At 36.8% G+C, this 22,301-nt stretch overlaps 1 protein-coding gene across 7 annotated transcripts in view; it reads right to left on the bottom strand.

Annotated features, from left to right (window-relative positions):
- Nucleotides 1-22,301, bottom strand: part of NALCN (sodium leak channel, non-selective) — a 365,066-nt gene that overhangs the window by 196,050 nt on the left and 146,715 nt on the right. For all 7 annotated transcript variants that reach the window (XM_024231054.3, XM_024231061.3, XM_054529197.2 and 4 more), the window contains exon 11: nt 13,250-13,381. In XM_024231054.3, the coding sequence (XP_024086822.1) occupies nt 13,250-13,381 (132 nt within the window). The remainder of the gene's footprint in view (nt 1-13,249; nt 13,382-22,301) is intronic.

Here is a 22,301-nt window from a genome sequence, read left to right on the forward strand (position 1 = left end):
TTGCCAGGGGCATGCTGGGAGCCATCTAAAAGGGAGAAGGCAACTGGGCTCTCTGCAGAACCTAGTTGCCTGGAGGGCTCCCACCAAAGTCACCTGAGCAGGTGTCCAATCTCAAGGCTTTCTGCAAATCTCAGGCATTCAGCAGGCAGCCTGTGGAAAAGTGGAAGAGTGGCTTCCATTTGTCACTCTTAGCCTGGGAGCCCTCCACTGCTTTGGCCCTCCTCAGTCTGCAGCCCCCGCACCAAGAAGGTCTCATTGGAACCCTTCTTCTGTTTCACATTCTGCAGTGCATTCCACCTTTGTGAGTACCTACAAGTTAAAACTTAACTTTTTAAGAGTTAAGACAAAATTTTTAAGAGTATAATAAACTTTTCTTTTTTTTTTTTGCATTACTTTAAGAAAACTTAGAAACAATGCATAGAAAAAAGAAGAGAAATATTTATTTCTTCTTACAAATACCCCAAAGCAGTGTTTCCCAATCTTTTTTTTTAAATCACCTCTTCTAAGAAGCCTTTTAGAGATTTTGTTCTTAATCACCACCTCATGGAGTTTTGATACCTCTACCATATTATATATCTTTTTACATACTCTACTTTTGTTATTTGGTCTACATGGCAATCTGCATTATAAAAGAGTGAGAATTTTCTACCCCCCAACTAAGAACATATTTTTACCCCTTCGGAGGTGATTTTTCTCCCTGTTGAGAATGCATGCTCAACCGACATACCTGGTTTGATGTGGCCATAATGAGGCAGGGGAATAGGGTCTGGAGACAGGGAACCTAAGTCCATTTCACACTGCCTTCTTAGAACTAAACTGAAAGAAAAACCCTAACTTTCCATGCCTGAGTAACAAAAGGACCAGGGGCTACTCCCTTGGCAAACCCCCACCTTTTCTGTGCGACAGATGGATAATTGAAAGTACCTCTGATTGGTTGCTTTTCCCAACCAGACACTTGCCTAGGAATGTAACTTCATAACTTCACCTCAGCCTCTGATTGCGGGCCACCACTTCATTTACATGGGGTGAACACCAAGTAGGTGGCCAATGGGAAACCTCTAGGGGGTATTTGGACCTGAGAAGATTCTGTATCTGGGGCCCTTGAGCTGCTGCTTGGGCTCAGTCCCACACTGTGAAGTGTACTTTCACTTTCAATAAATCTCTGCTTTCCTTGCTTCATTCTTTCCTTGCTTTGCTGTGTGTTTTGTTCAATTCTTTATTCAAAACATCAAGAACCCGGACAACTTGCAGTCAAGACCCTCTACCGGTAGCAAGAGCAGAGTTTAACTAATCTCGTAAACACAGGCCTGTGAGATAAAATGATAGAGATGGACACTGCCCATGAGTGGAAAGATATTTGAAATGTGTTATCTAATATTTATGTTGCAGTCTCTGTTTTCTAATTTCAAAGAATCATGATGGATATCATGAGAAAAAAATGCATATTTATCACAAAGAAAGATTACAGGACAAAGCTCACAAGAAAATCAGTCCAGGCAATCCCATTCCCTTAGATGAAATTCAGATTCAATAACAACAAAAAGTGATTACTGATTACCTGTATCAGTCTGGAGCTGTCTGTAAATCACCTACTCTTAGCTTATAGTGTATATCAGTATGTTATAAAGAGCAAATTTTGAGATGGATGGTTGAGTAGTCCAGATTGTCATTATTGTATTATATTTTTAGCTAACTAGATAATGTCCAAATCTTTTAGAAACACACAGAAAAAGTAATTGTCAGCAGAAACCTATTTACTTGAAGTTTCCCAGAAAATGAAATTAAACTCAACAATAATGTCAAAGACTGCTGCTATGGCAAGATTGATTATTTTCTTCATTTTGTCATTTTTTTGTGATTAATGAACTCAAACATGGGTGTCAGATTTTGTTGGGGCCAAAATAAATGACTCTTCATTTTAACAAATATCATAAAACCAAATGTCTTCAGATGAATGCAGAAATCACTTTTCTAGAAAAGAGGACTCCCTGCAAGATGGCAAAATGAATTCATGATTTATGAAACCCCTTCTGTTTCAAACACACTGTGATCAAAGGAAAAAACAGGAAACCAAAGAGGCAGGAAGGAATTCTTAAAGAGGTTAACCTCTTTGTTGACCAGAAATGCAACAAAAACATATGCTAGGTCAAGAATCAGGCAATGTTGGACCCAAATGTTTCCTATAGGGTGAGGAGACTAAGGCACCTTAGATAAGGTAAAGATGAGAAACTTCACAGCATAAAGACAGGGACTAGGATGGGTTTCTCTGCTGAGGAAAGGACAGTGAGACCAACTACCCAAGGCTAAGACCTTATAGGCAGCTGCAGGCCTCCAGAGGCAGGAGGAGAAATAATCAGCTTATCTGAAAAATCAGAACAAGATCTTTTATGGACTATACACTAGGGACAAGAACTGTGATATCACCCATATCAAGGGGCTAGCAATCTCCAAATGACACTTAAAAACCTGGCTCTGGATGGTGGAGCACAGGATCAAGGTTAAGGCAACTGCAATATCCCTAAGAAAGTAGAAGTGATCACAGAGGGAGAAAGAGATAAATAAGAAAATCTCCCAAGCCAAATGAGGCAGCATGCGAAGATTTTAAATAAATCTGAGAAAGAAAACAAAATTCTAAAATTCAAAATATGAATTTACTTTCAATAAAATTAATTTTGTCAAACTTTTTTTCACAATAATTTAGTTGTTTTTATTATTTTATTTTATTTTATTTTAAAATTAAATTCAATTAAATTTAAAGTTCCAGGATACATGTGCAGGATATGCAGGTTTGTTACATAGGTAAATGTGTGCCATGGTGGTTTGCTGTACCTATAAACCCATCACCTAGGTATTAAGCGCCACGTGCATTAGCTATTTATCCTGATGCTCCCCCTCCCCCCACCTCCTGATAGGCCCCAGTGTGTGTTGTTCCTCTCCCTGTGTCCGTGTTCAGCTATTCAGTGTTCTCATTATTCAGCTCCCACTTATAAGTGAGAACATGCAGTGTTCGGTTTTCTGTTCCTGTGTTAGTTTGCTGAGGATAATGGCTTCCAGATCTATCCATGTCCCTGCAAAGGACATGATCTCATTCCTTTTTGTCACTGCCTAGTATTCCATGGTGTATATGTACCATATTTTCTTTACCCAGTCTATCCCTGATGGACATTTGGGTTAATTCCACATCTTTGCTATTGTGAATAGTGCTGCAATGAACATATGCATGCATGTATCTTTATAATAGAATGATTTATATTCTACCCAGAGAACCCCAGTAAGAAACAATTTTCAAAGAAGTTTAAGATGACCAAAGAGATAAATGAAAAGGAAAAAATAATAAAGGTGAGAGGAGAAATTTAAAAAACGAAGAAATAAAGGGTCTTAATATTTCAAAATATTGGGAACGAACCAATAATTTCAGGTACCTTAGAAACTGTTAGTATCAACCAAACTAAAAGCTGGTTCTTTGAATGAAAAATAAAGAATTTGACTGGCTTTTGTCTCAAGTTCCTGGGAAGTAGCCTCTACATCCTTGGAATTTGCCAATTGATAGGTATCTTTGTTATTTATGGTGATCCTGGTAGTTTATGGCAATGAGATCATTCATAAGCACTGGCCATGTCAGAAACTCCAACCTTGTGTGCATGGCCAATGATTCCAGCGATCATGCCTATCTAAGGAAACCCCGATCAGAAGCCTCAGCACAAAGTCAGGTGAGCTTCCCTGGTTGTCAGCACTCTGAATATTGTTTCACATCCATGTGCTGAGAGGGTGATATATCCTCACTCCATGAAGAGAGGAAACAGGAAGTTTCACATGTAGGACCCTCCATACCTTTCGCTCTGCATCTCTTCTTTTGGCTGGCTCTGATTTGCAACCTTTTTGCTTTAATAAAAATGTAATCAGAAGTATAGCACTTTCCTGATTTCTATGAGTCATTCTAGCAAATTATCAAACTTGAGAAGGCTAGTGGAAACCCCCGAGTTTTTAGCCTGTTGATATGTCATATGATATGTCATATGACATATCAACCATATTAGCCATATGATATGTCATATGTCAGGGAGGCCCTGGAACCCCCTGAGCTTACAGTTGGTATCTCAAGTAAGGGCAATCTTGTAGAGGACTGTGCCCCTGTGCTGTGAAGTTTGGTCTAAAATCCAGATAGTTAGCATCAGAAATCATTTACTTCTATAAAAAAGAAAGTTATAAATAAACAATATTGGCAGCAAAAAGGATTATACCTTCAGTTTCAATAGAGATTATAAAGATCCTGAGAGAAAACTGTGGAAATGTGAGACATTAGTTAAAATTAATGACTCTATAAATAGCAAGCAATAAACCATGAAACTGACAAACCATAATAATCAAACCATAAAATAAGTCATTAATCAAGATCTCTCTTCTCCCTTTCTCCACCAGGGATCCCACTGCAAACAATAGCCCTAGATGGTGTTCCAGAGGGACTTTATTCACTCTTTCACAGAAGAGAAAAAGAGAAAAATATGTCTATTTCATTTGTGAAAGGAAGTGTAACTTCCCTAACAAAATCAGACTAGCAATGTAAAAGAAAATAAAATCATAGAACTACTATCCTTATGATTGAAAATTCCTAACACAATATCAGCATATTGGATTTGTTTATTAAAAGTAATGCTACAAAATCAAGTGTTTCAGGAATCTAAAATAGTTTCAGTATCAAAATATCTATTATTCTAATATACTGCACTAAGAAATTAAAAAGGAAAGTCTGTGTAGTCAGCTCAATATATGTAGAAGAAGATTGAATACTCAGCTCATAATGAGAAATGCTCTTGGCAACCTAGAAATAGAAGTGAGCTTTATTAACATGATAAAAGACATCTATAAAAACCTACAAAAGACATTAATGATGAAATCATAAGCATTCGTATCAAAATATAGAAAAACACCCAGCATGTCCACTATCACTGCCTCTATTCAACATTTTATTAGAGACCCATGCCAGGATAATAAAAGAAGAAAAAAATCAGAGATATGATAATTAGACATGGAAAGACAAAACCTTAGTTTCAGAAGATACAATTATCTACATAGAAATTCCAATCAAGTCTATGGATGATCACAAACAACAAATTGTAGTAAAGTTGCTGGCTATGAATTAGGTCAATATAAACAAATTAATATTATTCCTACATCAATAAAAATTTAATTGAAATTATTTCATTCACAAAAGAAACTGTAGGATATATAGGCATGAATCTAACAAAAAATGTGGAAGACCTTTGGAGAAAATTACAAAGCATTATTGGAAAACACTAAGGAAGGTTAGAATAACTGAATAGAGATGTTCTTAACATCAGTTAAAATCTCATTACTAAAATGAATTAAATTTTCATAATGTAGAGCAAGAATAGCAAGGCCAAGAACAGATAAAACAACTCTGAAGAAGAATATCAACATCAGTAGCTTGCCCTAATAGATCTCAAGGTTTATTATAAAGGATAGCACTTATGACAACATCTTATCAACTAAAGCTTTGATGTATAGACACAGACTGAGGTGTCCAGAAACACAATTGTGCACATGTGTAAACCTGATATATGACAGAAATTGCACTACAGGAGTGAGGAAAGAATGAATTTTCAATGAATCTTCGAAGGACAATTGTTTATATATGGGGAAAAAATCAAGTCCTTATCTCATTCCAAATGTATTGGAGTCTAAAATTGAAAAAGCACAACTTGAAAACTCTAGCCTTTACTATCAGAGAATGTCTTTAATGACTCTGGTATAGATAAGACACAAAAAGCACTGAATCAAAAATTAAAGATGACTATATCTTACAGTGTTAAAATTAATAACTTCTATTGAAGAAAAGACAGCAAATAAAAGTTAAAAGACAAGCTGAAGGCTAGGAGATGTCTGCACTGCATACTACTAGATAACTGAAAAATCAATTAGGGTACAGATTAAACAGGTAAAATGATAGAAGAGGAAATTCAGGGCTGACAGAATATGAAAAAAAGGTTAAATCTCTATGGTAACCAAGAAAATGTATATTAAGACTATAATGATTATATAGGATTGTAAGAAAATTAAAAATCCTGAACATAAAAATATAGCATGAAGTAGAGCTGCTCATATATCCTGGTAGGAATGTAAATTGACACAAGCACTTTGAAGTTCAATTTAGCAATATTTAGCAAAGTTGAAAGTGAGCATATCTGACAAATTGACAATTTTAAGTCTAGGTATATATTTAGAAAGAGCTCTCCCAAATGTGGCACAGAAACTCTAATGAGAATGTTTACTGAAGTGTTGTTTTCAACAGCAAAAAGTTGGAAGCAATTGAAATACCCATTGCCCTTACATGCAGAACAAATAAATTCATGCTTAGATTGACATGAATCAATTTCCCAAATATAATGAGGAGTGAAAAAGTGGCATCTTAACACTTCATCCTATTATAAAACATGCATTGATATGATGAATATAGTTCTCTGTAGATTAGGGAGAAGGAGGAGATCAAGAAGTGGTACACAGGGAGCTTCTACTCTACTAATGATGTTTTATTTATGAATGAAAAACCTGAACCAAACATGAAAAACTATTAATTTTTAAAAAATCTGGGTGATGGACACACAAATATTGGTTATAATATTTTCTCTATGTGTTGAATTTATGAAATACTTTCTGATTAAGAAGGAAATAAAAGAAAGTCACAGATTTTCAAAGATAGAAATTTCAAAAAGAAGGAAAAATAAATAACCATAGAAAAAAATCCTGCAAAATAATCATATTAATACACAAAGGCTAATGGTTGCTTCTGACATCAGAGGTGTCTGACATAAATAAGTCTAATCCTGCCCAAATCTTATTTATGTAAAATTAATTTATTCTCAGCACCTTTTGCTTCATCAATAATCTGTTTTAGAAACAACATTCTCTCAAGCTGTAACTTCTCTCAACGAACTAGCACCTTGGCAGTTTATGACTCATTCCCTCCGACAAGACAACTTAATACATATTTTAGTTCTCTACCACAATACAGAATGATTTTTAGATCTATTGGAAACATGGATTTAATAACTAAAACTGCTCATATGGATATGATGTGTTGAGACAAATACTGACTTGGAAATTGTTCTTAATTTCTTCTTCTAGATTCACTAAAATTTCTTTGATAAATCATGTTATTGCCACAAATTTTAGGTATACACCTCACTCAAGATTACACCAGATAATCTCTTAAGATTCTCACAGAACTATAGCTCCTAAGAGTAGAAAGAGGTCCCTAGAGTCACACATCCATGGCCATGTCTTATTTACTTTATTTACCTCTGATTCCCCATCACCAAGCACAACTGCCATGTAAGAAAGGATACTAGGCCCTTCTTCCTCTCTGTTCTCTGTCTTTATAATTGAAATGAGATGAAGAATTTTATATCCATGTGAAATCTTTGCAGAGAAACCCTGAACGTATTTAAAAGAAATATTTCCTGTGGGGGACTAAGAGGGCTTAAGTAATAGATGATACTTTCTTGTCTGAGGAATCTAGATCCTCTTAATAGCAGAGCTTTTTGTTTTGCTGAACAAAGAGCAAGTGAAGATGCAAGTCTGGGGGTGGAGTGGAATTGCTGTGCATGAGTAGCAGGGGAAGAGCCTGCCTGGCTGATGACAAGTTGGGGAGATATGGGAGTAGGTTGGGTAGGAGGGATAGAGTTGAGAGAAAGAGGAGTTCTAGTTAATTTACTGTGGGGTATGTAGCACAGAGTCCTAGGACTTTTCTCCCCTCTGGCTTCATTAGAAAACATGACTGTCCTCATTAATACTTAACACCAGGAGGTGGAAGAGGGTTGAGCTCCCCATTCAGATAGGTCTAGAGGAAATCAGAGAACATAGCTGGGGATAATGCTAGGAGGTGACACAGAGCTAACTTTGGGTCTCTCTGTAGGTCCGTTCGCTTCCTTGTTGTATCTCTCCCATCTGTTTGTGAGTTTCTCAAAAGAAGAATTGAGATAAAAGGAGACGAAGCTTTTAATCTCCTGTGCTGTGCTGATAAATTTTGTTGAATGTACAGCCTAATGGATACAAATACATTCATATAATAATAAGAAAAATATTGCTCATATTTTATTTCTTAAGAAAATAATATATATTTTAAAATGTAATTATGTTCATTATAACATATGATTTAATGTGCAATAATAACATATTCTCTTAGATCACAATGAAAAGTTAAAATTCTTACAGAGGAAAATAAACTTTACCTTTTTCTGTTTATGCATAGGCTAGAAAAGAGGTAAACTTTTTCCTGTTTCTTAACCAATTCTAAATGTAGGTTAATTAATCCAAAGTAACAAAACAAGTCCCCAGCTTCACAACAGAAGCTAAGAAGCTTAATTTATTCTTAAAGGGTGATTTTTAGACTGTGAGTTGGCTCTTAATGGGTAAAGTGGTTTATTTTAGATTTTCTAAATAATTTATTCTGGAATATGTGGGAACTTAAAAAATTACTTCTTTAAAAGCTCATGACCTGTTGTGATCTATTTTTAAAATAAACTTTTCAAAATATCACATAATGCTATTGCCTTAAATACTGCATTATTATAGTCTATAAACTTGAATTGCTGTTATTATAACTATTTTGAGAATTAAACGAGACAATGAATTCTTTTAAAGCACTTGGAACATAATGGGCCCCCCAAAAATCATAGCTTTATTGTTGTCAATATTAAAATATTTGACTTTAACACAAAATGTTATTATTTATTTGTATTTTAAATAATTGAATATAATCCAATATTCAATTATTTGACATTGCTCTCTGTTTCTATAGCTTAAACCAAGATCCATTTTTGTAAATACAGTTTTATTGGAAAACAACCATTCTGAGACCACACTCACTTTTGTACAATTTCAGAGTTGAGTAGTTGAGACAGAGAGAGGGTGGTCTACAAAAGGCAAAATGTTTACTATCTGGGTCTGCAAAAAAGAGTTTGCTGAACCCTGGCCTAAACTCAAGCCATTTTTATAAACTTTATAAAAATAGAATATATTATGAAAAAGTAAGTTTAATTAAATTGACTTTTTCACATTCATTTGAAACAAATCACTTTGTCTCATGTATAAGTTTCTGATACAAAGAGAAATGGCAATGTAATTTGAATAAAAACGAAACATACTTGGGGAAAGTCAAACACACAAAATCAAAAACAGAGTGGAACGGCCAGGAGTGGTGGCTCACACCTGTAATTCCAACACTCTGGGAGGTCAAGATGGATGGATTGCTTGAGCCCAGGAGTTTGAGACCAGCCTGGCCAACATGGCGAAACCCTATCTCTACTAAAAATAAAAAAATTAGCTGGGTGTTCCTGTTATCCCAGCTACTTGGGATGCTAAGGCAAGAGAACCACTGGAACTTGGGAGGCAGAGGTTGCAGTGAGCTGAGATGGTGCCACTGCACTCTAGCCTGAGCAACAGAGTGGGACTGTCTCAAAAAAAAAAAAACAAAAACAAAAACAAGAAGAAGACAACAACAACAACAAAAAAACCCCACCCAAAACCCCAAAACCTAGAGTGGAACAAATTCAGAATGCTTAAGTAGTTCAAGAGTAAACTGATGGGGTCTATCTGGTTGTTTAAGTGAACAAAATCACCACTACCTAGTTTATTTATTTATTTATTTTTCCAGGATTTCAAAGAGTTAGTTGTTAGCTGGTCAATTGATTTGCCACTTTGTTACGAATGAATGACATGTTAAAAGCTGCATTCATGTAATGTACCAATGTGATGAGTTTGGGAATAAGCATACCGCTGTGAAACCCATACCATCAATGCCATTGACATATCCACCACCTCTCAAAGTTTCCTCCCACCCCCTTTCTTATTATTATTGTCAAGGGACAACAATTATTGGACACATAATATATACTGAGTTCCATCATCCAGTTCTGTCTGTCTGTTGTTGAGGTTGTTTTTATTTTTAATATTATATAAAAAAGAAAAAAGACAAGGATTTACCAACTACCCCTGGACTCTACAATACACTTAAATAGTAACCAGTCAACTCTACAACATTCAATTATTTGACATTTTGTTGGAATTTCTTACAGTATGAGGATAAATAATCTACCACACATAAACACATTAGGAAAGGATCCATTTTGTATGTGAAAAAGTTAGGTAAAATTTACTAAAGAATTCCATTCCTTGCTGTTGCCAGTGTGGAGGGCCTATTCACTTATGCTCCAGGATTGATTCAGTGTGACCAGCTGCCCACCCTGGGCTAGATCACAAAAGCAATGTTACTGTAATCTCTAATGTCACGATTCCCTCAGGAGCAGATGCAGATTCCTCCTCCCAGAGAGATGAGCATAATTGTAATCTCTTGTGGTCATTTCTGCTTTTGTTTCCTGGCATTTTTGTCAGCAACTCTTTACCTACTGATGCTATTACTCTTGTATCATTCTTCTGTCTCATCGATCTTCCCACTTCTCCCTCCTCAGAGCCTTGAACTGATCTTTGAGTCTCTCCTACGTTAAATAATGTCCTCTACATTATCAATCTCTGTTCCCAGAATCTACTTTCTGTCTGTGCCTCAACTGATTCTCTCTCAAATACATGAGTTACCCCTGCAGCCCTTTCCAGCCCTTTCTAGTAGAATATGTGGACAAGGAAGAGGTGCCCGTCCATTACTCCTTGAGACTCCTTTGCAACGTATTCCATGAGGTTAAACCATGCTGTCTCCCACTCTCCCTGTGACTGCCTTCTGTCCTTCTGTCAATCTGTTCATCACTCACTCGCTCATTCCCCGTGACTTTGCTCCCTGACTCCACTCTTCTCTCCAAGAACTGGCCTCACTCTGAGTGACTTCAATGTCCATGTGAAGACTCAGCCAGCGCCTTAGCTTCAACAGTCCTTTCCATTTCTGCCTTGACTCCATCAATATGTTTAAGCCACCCACATCCATGTGACACCCTAGATTTTATATTTCATTACTTAGAATTACCCTGGAATTGTAAAACCCTGGACTCCACTCTCTGATCACAACCTTTTCTAGTTCTATTCTTCCATCACTTCGGTGGTACCTGTTCTTTAACCACATAGAGACCATTGATCCTTCACCTTCACTCCTCTGTTCTCCTCCCATTTCCACATCCAACAGAGACCACAGGGCCATCATTTCAACTCCTTTGCCAGCAGTTCATCTTTTCCCCTTGTTTCTCAGTTCCCCCAACCTGAAAAAGAACCCTAAAGCTGGATTGATTTAAATGTTGCTTTTCCCTCTTCTTATACAGGGCTAAAAAGTTGCAGAGCTTTCTAAATTGGTATCACTGCAAATCCGTAGTCCTAAATGGATCTTTAATGTTGCCATTTGCTGTATTGTTAATTTTTTGCCTAACCCTAGGCACCTCTTCCCTCTCCCCTTTCTTTGCCAACTTCCCACTTCACTGTCTCATCATCTGGCCGGATGTAGACCTTGCTTCCTACTTCCTGGGAAAAACAGAAATAACTTGATGGGGCTTCCTTCATTGTTCTTTCCCTGTGTTAGAAATTTACCTGCAAATATTAGTATCAGTCCAGGCTTCTCTCTGCTTTTTTTTTTTTTGAGATGGAGTCTCACTCTGTCGCCCAGGCTGGAATTCAGTGTTGCGCTCTCAGCTCACTGCAACCTCTGCCTCCCAGGTTCAAGTGATTCTCCTGCCTCAGCCTCCATAGTAGCTGGGATTACAGGTGCCCGACACCACACCCGGCTAATTTTTTGTATTTTTAGTATAGACGGGGTTTCACCATGTTGGCCAGGCTGGTCTCGAACTCCTGACCTCATGATCCACCCGCCTTGGCCTCCCAAAGTGCTGGGATTACAGGCATAAGCCACCATACCCAACCTTCTCTCTGCTTTTAATGACAATCCATTCATTGTGTGCTGGATTTTCAGCAAAATTATACCTATTTTTCAGAGGCTGGGCTGGATATAATTTCTTCATCAGCCCGTCATTAGTTCTCCATAGCACAAAACTCTTATTGTTTACTATTTTTTTTTTTTTTTTTGCTAGATTGTAAGCTCTGTATACCAGGTAGCCATTGGGCAAAGGTTGCATCACAGAGACTGTAGCCCAGTAAAAGTTTTGTATTAACGATATTTTGTTTCAGGAGACACACTTCCATGAAGAGGAGAATTCAGAAGCGACTACTTAAAAGTTTCTTGATATCCACATAGATGTCTACACTCAATAGGTACATGCAATCAATTCTTTTTCAGAAAGCTTGTGTGTGGGTAGACTAAATTTTTATTAACCAAATCAATTTTTAAATGTACTGAGAGAATTCTAGGAATCTAATAACACTTAATTATATGGCAAATTGATTTTTTTATGTGAAAAATGCTTTGGTAATAAAAATAATAAAATTGTGACTTTTTTCTGCCTTTTCAGTTTACTTTTTCATAGGTTGGATTTATTGAAGCGTTGTACAACTGTGTATGTATACCTCACTCACACGATGAATAGGTTTCTACGTTGTCAATCAATTTTTTCATAAATATGTAACCATTGAATTCTGAGATATATTTTAGGTAAGTTTTTACATTGAAAAAAACAAAGATCTTGGAAAATTATTAAAATGCTTTAATATAAATGCAAAATGCTTATTGAAAGAAATAAAAACTAAGATATTTTAAGAATCAGGTATTAACAAAATTACCTTATCAATAGGAAGTACTATTCCAAAACTCTAATATGATATGTAGAGTGCTAGGGAGATGCTTATTTAATCATGAAACCTACCTTTAATTGACGTCTTTAATGTAGGTTGTAACACCCGTTTCTAGAGCAGTAATTATCATTATCATCTCTCTATATTTCCTTCCAGCCCTCTTCTAGGTATTGCTGAGCTGACCAGCTTATTTATGATCTTCTGAATCTGTGCCTGCTTGTACTTAGTAGGAAACAAACTAACGTAAGCTGAGAAAGGGAGAGATAATAAGAGGTGGATAGGAAAACAGCAAGATCCTAGAGTGAGGCCCAGGGGAAAAGGGTTACCCTGGCAACGTGACATACTGTGAGGAAGATGACTCAGGCCCGCGGTGACAGGAAATGAATCAGGCCACACGGTGACCAGAGGAAGCACTTAAGAAGCAGACAATGATTCAGCTTTGGTGAAAGTCAAGTAACAAACAGGCTACACTTCACTTTTGCATCTCTAAGAGGCACTGTCCGCGGTTCGCCTGCTCCTTGCCCAGCGATCTGCACGGTGGAGAGCTGCTTACCTCCGCCAGGTAGAACTCGTCGTACTGCCTCCTGAAGTTTTCTCCTTTGTAGTAGTTGCTAGCCGCCACGATCACGTCCACGGTCACCATGCTCAGGATGAACATGTGGAAAACGGATGACCGCATCATTTTCTGAGGGGGCGAAACAGACAGACTCTTAACAAAGAAATAAACCTCATGACTAAGTGTAATTGACGGGCTTAGGCCTTGGCTGACAGCACCTCTGTGATGTGCTGCTATGCAAAACAGGGCTTCCAAGATAAAGCCATCCATGTCCCACACTGCTGAACTGGGCAGGCAAGGGAACTTTCTTTCAGGCAGCTAAACAGTGACTAGGGAGATGGTTTCAAAGACTTTTGACTAAAAATAGAAAATATATATCATTTAATTTGTGCATGGCTTGCATCTTAATTTTTAATTGGTTGGTTGGGTAGTATTTATCCTTAATTCTGACTATGGATAAATGGCTTTCAAAAAGCTAGTAACACAAAACAAGTATTACTTTATTCTGTGTTAAGGGAGAATACTGTGGATGAAAATATTTTAGAGATGATTATTATACAACTGGACAAGTAAGAGAAACCTAAGATTTATTTTTCACTTGTTACTTCCATAAATATTTGTTGAAAATTTTACTACAGCTTCTAGTAAGTGACATGTACATCGTACTTGCTATCTACCTGGAGTTTTTCTAGGTGCTTTACATAAATTAACTCATAACCGCCCTAGGAACCTATTCTAATAAGGAAACTGAGGCTCAAAGAGGTTAAATAACTTTCCCACTGTCAAACAGGGATTGAAGATGGACTCAATACTGGAACCCAAGTCTGGTCCAAGTCTACTGCCTACATTAAGATAGAGATAATTAAACATTAAAAATAATGAGTATTATTTATTATTATTATTATTATTTTTTGAGACAGAGTCTTGCTCTCTCGCCCAGGCTAGAGTGCAGTGGCGCGATCTCGGCTCACTGCCAGCTCTGCTTCCTGGATTCATGCCGTTCTCCTGCCTCAGACTCCCGAGTAGCTGGGACTACAGGTGCTCACCACCATGTCTGGCAAATTTTTTTGTATTTTTAGTAGAGACAGGGTTTCACCATGTTAGCCAGGATGGTCTCGATCTTCTGACCTCGTGATCCGCCCGCCTTGGCCTCCCAAAGTGTTGGGATTACAGGCATGAGCCACCGCGCCCGGCCATAATGAGTATTATTATAAAGGCTATCATGTATTAAACAGTTACTATGTTCCAGGCCATATTATTCACATTAAAAATATTTGTGGGTACATAGTAAGTGTGTATATATATATATGTACACACACACACATATATATACATAAATATATATACATAAATATATATACATAAATATATATACATATATACGTATATATATTTATGGAGTACATGAGATGTTTTGATACAGGCATGCAATGGGGAATAAGCACATCATGGAGAATGAGGTATCCTTTGAGTTACAAACGATTATATTACACTCTTTATTTTAAAATGGACAGTTATTATTATTGACTGCAGTCACCCTATTGTGCTAGCAAATAGTAGGTCTTATCTATTCTTTCTATTTTTTTTTTTGTTCCCATTAACCATCCCTACCTCCCCCCGGCCCTCCAGTACCCATCCCAGCCTCTGGCAACCCATCTCTACTCTCTGTGTCCATGAGTTTGATTATCTTGATTTTGTGATCCCACAAATAAGTGAGAACATGTGATGTTTGTTTTTCTGTGCCTGGCTTATTTCGCTTAACATAATGATCTCTAGTTCCATCCATGTTGTTACAAATGACTGGATCTTGTTCTTTATTATGGTTGAATAGTGCTCCATTACGCATATGTACTGTATTTTCTTTATCTATTCGTCTGTTGATGGACACTTAGGTTGCTTCCAAATCTTGGCTATTGCAAACAGTGCTGCAGCAAACATGGGAGTGAAGATTTCTCTTAGATATACTTATTTCCTTTCTTTTGGGTATATGCCCAGTAGTGGGATTGCTAAATTACAGCAGCTCAATTTTTAGTTTTTTGAGGAACGTTCAAACTGTTCTCCATAGTGACTGTACTAATTTACATTCCCACCAACAGTGTAGAAGGGTTCCCTTTTCTCCGAATCCTCACCAGCATTTATTATTGCCTGACTTTTGAATATAAACCATTTTAACTGGGGTGACATGATGTCTCATTGTAGTTTTCATTTGCATTTCTCTGATGACCAATGATGTTGAACACCTTTTCATATACCTGTTTGTGTCATTTGTATGTCTTCTTTTGAGAAATGTCTATTCAAATCTTTTGCCCATTTTTTGATCAGATTATTAGATTTTTCCTATAGAGTTGTTTGAGGTCCTTATATATTCTGGTTATTAATCCTTTGTCAGAGGGTTAGTTTGCAAATATTTTCTCTAATTCTGTGTGTTGTCTCTTCACTTTGTTAATTGTATCTTTTACTGTGCAGAAGCTTTGTAACTTGATGTAATCCCATTTGTCCATTTTTGCTTTGGTTGCCTGTGCTTATGGGGGTATTGCTCATAAAATCTTTGCCCAGTCCAATGTCCTGGAGATTTTCCCCAGTGTTTTCTTGCAGTAATTTCATAGTTTGAGGTCATAGCTTTAAGTCTTTAATCCATTTTGATTTGATTTTTGTATCTTGACAGAGATAGGGGTTAGTTTCATTCTTCTGCATATGGATGTCCAGGACCATTTATTGAAGGAACTCTCTTTTCCCTAGTGTATGTTCTTAGCACCTTTGTTAAAAAAAAGTTCACTGTAGGTGTATGGATTTCCTTCTGGGTTCTCTATTCTGTTTCGTTCGTCTATGTGTCTGTTTTTATGGCAGTACCATGGCGTTTTGGTTACTATAGCTTTGAATTATAAATTGAAGTCAGGTAATGCGATTCTCCCAGCTTTGTTCATTTTGCTTAGGATAGCTTTGGCTCTTCTGTGCTTTCATATAACTTTAGAGTTTTTTCTATTTCTGTGAAGAATATCATTGGTATTTTGATAAGGATTTAATTGCATCTGTAGACTGCTTTGGGTAGTATGAACATTTTAACAATATTGATTCTTCCAATCCATGAACATGGAATATTTTTCCATTTTTGGTGTCCTCTTCAATTTCTTTCATCACTGTTTGATAGTGTTCATTACAGAGATCTTTCAATTTTTTGGTTAATTGCAAGGAATTTTATTTTATTTGTGGCTACCATAAATGGGGTTACTTTCTTGATTTCTCTTTCACATTGTTTGCTGTTGGCTTATAGAAATGCTACTAATTTTTGTATGTTGATTTTGTACCCTGCAACATTACTAGATTTGTTCATCAGTTCTTATAGTTTCCTTGTGGAGTCTTTAGGTTTTTCCAAATATAAGATCATGTCATCTGCAAACAAGGATAATTTGACTTCTTCCGTTCCAATTTGGATGCCCTTTAATCTTTCTCTTGTCCTATTTTTCTAGCTGGGACTTCCAGTACTATGTTGAATAACAGAGGTGATAGTGGGCATCCTTGTCATGTTCCAGATATTAGAGGAAAGGCTTTCAGATTTTCCCTATTCAGTATGATACTAGCTGTGGGTCTGTCATATATGGCTTTTATCATGTTGACATATGTTCTTTCTATCCTCAGTTTTGCTGAGGGGTTTTACCATGAAGAGTTGTTGAATTTTGCCAAATGCTTTTTTAGCATGAATTGAAATGATCATATAGTTTTTATCCTTCATTCTGTTGATAGGATGTATCACGTTCATTTATTTGCATATGTTGAATCATCCTTGTATCCCAGGGATAAATCCCACTTGGTCATAATCCATATTATTCAAATATTATTTGTTTTATCTACTTTAATATACACTATAGCTCTGTATGGTGAGATATATTACTCACATTTCACACAGTTCGGAGAGACTAAGTCATTTTTCCAAGGTCACACAGCAAGTACACAACAGAATCAGGCTCTTACCCTAGTCTATTTAAAGTTCGTTCTGGGGCCCGCTGCCCACTGTGGGGTAGAGAATACTTAAATGGAGAGAGTGGAGGCTGAAGGCCCTGGGTAGCAGAAAGAGGAGAGAGAAGCAGACCTGTGGAAAGGAACTGAGCACAAACAACACACCACTGAGCCACATCTGCCCAGGGACTAGCGCCACCACACATCCTCTTTCTGAGGTTTCATTTCTTCTGGGTATTTATTAATACATGCCCTTACGTCTGGTCTGACCTAAGAATCCTTTAGTCCTTGCAACTCAAAGAGCTATTTTCCTTAGCTGTGGATTTATGTCTTAAGTAAACTGTTATTACTAAAATGAGGTAAGAGAACAAGAACTGCCTCCTCTGAGCACTGCCAATGTCTCCATGACTCTATGCATGTGTTTCATGGGGTCTTCCTTATCCTACAGCAGGGGCTCTGGGCCAAACTGCCTGGAGCCGAAACTGCACCACTTACTGGCACTGTGGCCCCAGGGAAGTTACTTAAACCTCTGTTTTCTCATTGATAAAGTGGAGAAAATAGTACCTACTCCAAAGACTTGTTATTAATATTAAACGAGTCAACATATGTAAAGGGCTTAGAACGGCGATTACACTTACAAATATTCTACAAAGGTTTACAGAAAAAAGGAATGCAATTTTGTGAATCAAGCATTTTTCTGCTCAGGAATGAGAAATTAATTACCCGAGGTTGAAGAATTAATTATGTTGCATATCATACTAAGCCCACAATCTAGTGAGGTAAGTAACACTGATAAGGATCTAATAATTTGAGACATGCCAGTGACATCGGGAAAGTAGATTTTTATTAAGGCTTCCTGTCACCGTGGCTATTGATGCATATCTATTTCCCTTTGACTATATTTTACAGGTAATACAGAAATCAAATTCCAGAGCTGCCAATCAACATGTTTATATGCACATCAATTTACTTGCAGAAATGATTGACCTTCATAACACAGATAGGCAAATCATCTGGCACGTTTCTATGCTCATTAAAATTTTTATTGTTATTTAGTCTTTCTTGCATTGTGAGAGTTAAATCCCATAACTATTATTCCTTTTCTATACTCCTTTCAGCATAATGTTCTATTAAAAACATTTCTGCTGATTTCCATTTCATCTGCATGGCAGAAAAGTCACAACTTTCTTTTTCTATTTTCCTTAGCTGTGGATTTATGTCTTAAGTAAACTGTTATTACTGAAAGATCCAAACAAAGCTTTTAGCCATGGCTGTCAAGAAACTTTTAAATTGGTTTTGTAACTGTCACAGCTTCACTTTGGTGCTGTCATTATAATTAGGTTGTTTTTTGTCTGAATGTCTACGTGTCCCTGTTGGTTCAGAGTTATTAAAATAATCACTTACAATGGATTTTGATACGCTATAATCACCATTGCTTAGCTGACTTTCTCCAAAGCAGTAACTTTCAAATATTAAATAAGAATTAAGGTGATAAATATGTGCAGTACCTACATTTAAATATTAAAATCAGTAACTCCAGCTTTAAAGTTAGAGCTAGTGGCATGGCCCACTTCAACTCAATTCACTTCAGCCAGTGCTTGAAACCGGCTATCAGTTTCTTTAATGTAAAAAGGCTGATGACATTACATTTAGATTCATGCTTGTATCTACAGGAAAGTCCAACTTTATACTTTTCAATTTTTTATTTTCTAATAAAAATTAATATAAAGGAAAATGTTAAAGTTGAGTCAGTACCACAAAATATTTTATGACTTGAGGTCTTCACAATTGCATTATTTAATATGGATACATGTTCTATCCCTCTACCTATCTACGTAGATAGATGAACACATACATCTCTAGTATATGTGTATGTGTGTACATATATATGTGTATTCACATATGTGTGTGCATATTATTTTTTATTTATATATTTTAATATAAGGTCCTTCAGACTCTACATACACATTCAATTTTTTAAAGTTTCCTTTAATTGCAATGTCATTTTGGTTTACATTTTTTAAAAGCAGAGGAGTTTTGGATATGTTTTTAGTTTGGCTTTGATCCAGAAATTACTTATCTGTGTATACGACAGGTGGAATTTTCAAAATACAAAGAATCTATACTAGATTAATCCCCAAGGCAGCATTATCTGTCAGGAATGAGCATTGTTACTCAAAGTGTGGCCCCTGGACCAGCAGCATCCTGGAAGCTTATTAAGAATGCAGGATCTCAGGCCCCATCCCAGGCCTACTGAATCAGAATCTGTATCTTTAACACGGTTCCCAGGTGATTCGTGAGCATGTTGAATTTTGAGAAGCACTGTTGTAGGAGATACTCCTTAATAGCAGGCTGCACTGGGCGACCTATAAGATTATTTACAACTTCACAGTTTCATGATTCTAAAAGTCTATAACGACTAGACTAGAATACCACAGATACTGGCTGGAATGTAATATGTTGGACTACACCAACACAAAAATGGCTGTCAACCTTGTCCCCATACCCCAACTCCATGGTCAAAAATCAACTAAATCTGTTTGGCTTCATAAAAACAAAAGCATGTGTTAGTTTTGCAACCATTTGGAGGCATTATAAAGACATCATTACAGACTCTCATAAAGTTAGGAAATGCAAATGCAGGTGGCCTCCAGGAGGTGAAAAAGGCAAGGAAGCCATTTCTTCTCCAGAGTCTCCAAAAGCAATGCAGCCTTGCTGATACCTTGTGTTTAGCCTAAGGAAGTCCACTTTGGACTTCTAACTGCAGAGTTCTAAGAGAATACATGCGTGTGGTTTTAAGTCACTGAATTTGTGGTTATTTGTTACAGCAGCAACAGGAAACTAACACAGCATTGTCAACGATTTTGACAGACAGCAGCTCAAATCATCTTGTATACTAGCTCAAGCTCAAATCACCTTCTATGAAACATGATTCTATAAAAGTGCCCAGGGCTACAAAATGGTACCTGACCATAGGGTTCCACACAAGGTGACTTGCCAATGAGGGGTCTCTGTAACGTTGACAACTACAGATATAAAACTCTAGCAACCAATGCTTTCATCTTGCTTTGTGTCAGAAAGTGTAATGAGACAATGAGTCTGGAACAATGGGACTGAGTCCAACCTCAAGCAGAAGAACAAGAAAGGTCACTTTTTCCCACATTGATTCTGAGTCCTGCCATGAAAGCAAACCTCCCAGGAGACTGTGGAAGTCTAAGCCAAACACAGGGAGGGCTCCTCACGCAATTAAAATGGACACCAACAGGATGGATTATTGAAATAAGAGCTACTGTTTTCTGGAGTGCTTGGTTTGTGCCAGGATTCATTCCAAACATGTTGCTTGCTGATGTAATAACATCTTTAATCCTCAACAACTCTGTGAGGTAGATAATTTTGCATCCCCTTTTACATATGGAGAAACAAGCTCAGAAAGTCTAAGTAGATTTCTAGGCCCGTAGAGATAGAAACATCTTAGACATTGTGAGCCCAAACCAGGTAGTCTCTTGCCTTGTATCAGACAGTCAAAATTCATCAGTCAACATTGCTCTATATATTAAAAAAGAGTGACAGCAGCTTCCTCACCAAGTATTTGTGGTTGGATAGAAGGTATAAGTACATGAACTCTAAATTTGAAAGCTGAAGACAATCTGTTCTTCACAGAAAGATTTAAGATTGCCATGGTTTAATGGAATGTCAATTTTGAAGACAGGATGAGCTGAGTTTAAATCTTGTCTCTGTGCCGGATTTCACCTTTCTGTGACTCGGTTTTCTCACAGAGGAAATGAGTATGATGACATCTACATCTTTTGGCTGTAAAATGAAAATAAATGAGACTTCAGTGTAGAGTCTAGCCTGCAGTGGACACTGTGTGCTCTGTAACTCTCATTGTCTCAGTCTTGGAAAACACTCTAAGGATTTAAAAGTAGAGATGCAGTCAGCTGCTTACAGGGAAGGTCTGAAGGTGTAACATAAGAAATCAGGTGGAAGAGATTAGTAATCTTGAAATGGATCATGAAAATTTATAAACTTTCAAAATGATCTAAAGCTATCTTATCTTTTTTTGTGGTATAAATGCTTAAGTACTTCATAAAAGCTATTTCTATTAAATTTCTCCAATAATTTTTCCTATGAAACAGTAACTTAAAGATTCTGAAGACTGTAGGCAAAGAGACAAAATAGTGGTCTCAGAGGTTGCAATAAATATAAATTAGGATAATGAATAGTACAGCTCAGAAATGAAATCTGTCTTTAAATTGCTGCTTGAGTGAGTAAAATAACTCAACTTAGTAAAACAAAGTCTCCTTAACTGAATACTGCATCAGCCATGTACTAAAACTTGTGTTTTAATTGGATTTCAAAATAAACTTATTTGGAGAACAATGCAATTTCATGATGAAATTCTCAGAAACCATCTTGCATATAAGCCATGAACATAAGAACAAGGACGCAGTGTAAAAGACCAAATGCATAAAACCTAAAATAAATCTCCCATTTGCAAGTGGGACATCTTTTGCTTCCCTTATTTAGAAGACATCTGGATATTCATTACTTCTACTATCAATGTACACAATTATTCTGTCCAATACAAAGAATTTATATTAAAAAGGTAACACTTATATCAACACTGAAAACAGAACCAGTGGATATCCTTAGAGACTGCCTTTCCCATCTGTCCGTCCATGTCGATCTCCACAAAGGTACCAAGAGCCTATGATTTCAGTGGACACCTTGCCAGCTGCCACGCCCTATCAGTAGCTGGCTCTCTTTATTGGAATGGAGAGCCGAGTAAGGGAATCCTGAACAGACCCTTTATCTCTAGGCCATGTGAGTATAGCTTTCATTCTACTCTGTAAGAATAAGGTTAGATGTCAAATTACAAATCAACAAACAAATGTGGATGTTATTTTTTTCAATCACCAGCTCCTCTTGACTTTACAACACAAACTAGATTTTAACAAGAACGAAAAAGCACCATGAATGGCTGGTGTGAAAGAAATCACCTCTAAGCAGGATTGATTATGATGCCAAGCCAGTGATTTTCGAATTCCTCTTAGCCTGTGTGAAAAAACGCAGTGACCTCCAATTGAATTCACCT

This window comes from Pongo abelii, chromosome 14 (assembly GCF_028885655.2).
Source record: "Pongo abelii isolate AG06213 chromosome 14, NHGRI_mPonAbe1-v2.0_pri, whole genome shotgun sequence".
NCBI lineage: Eukaryota > Metazoa > Chordata > Mammalia > Primates > Hominidae > Pongo > Pongo abelii.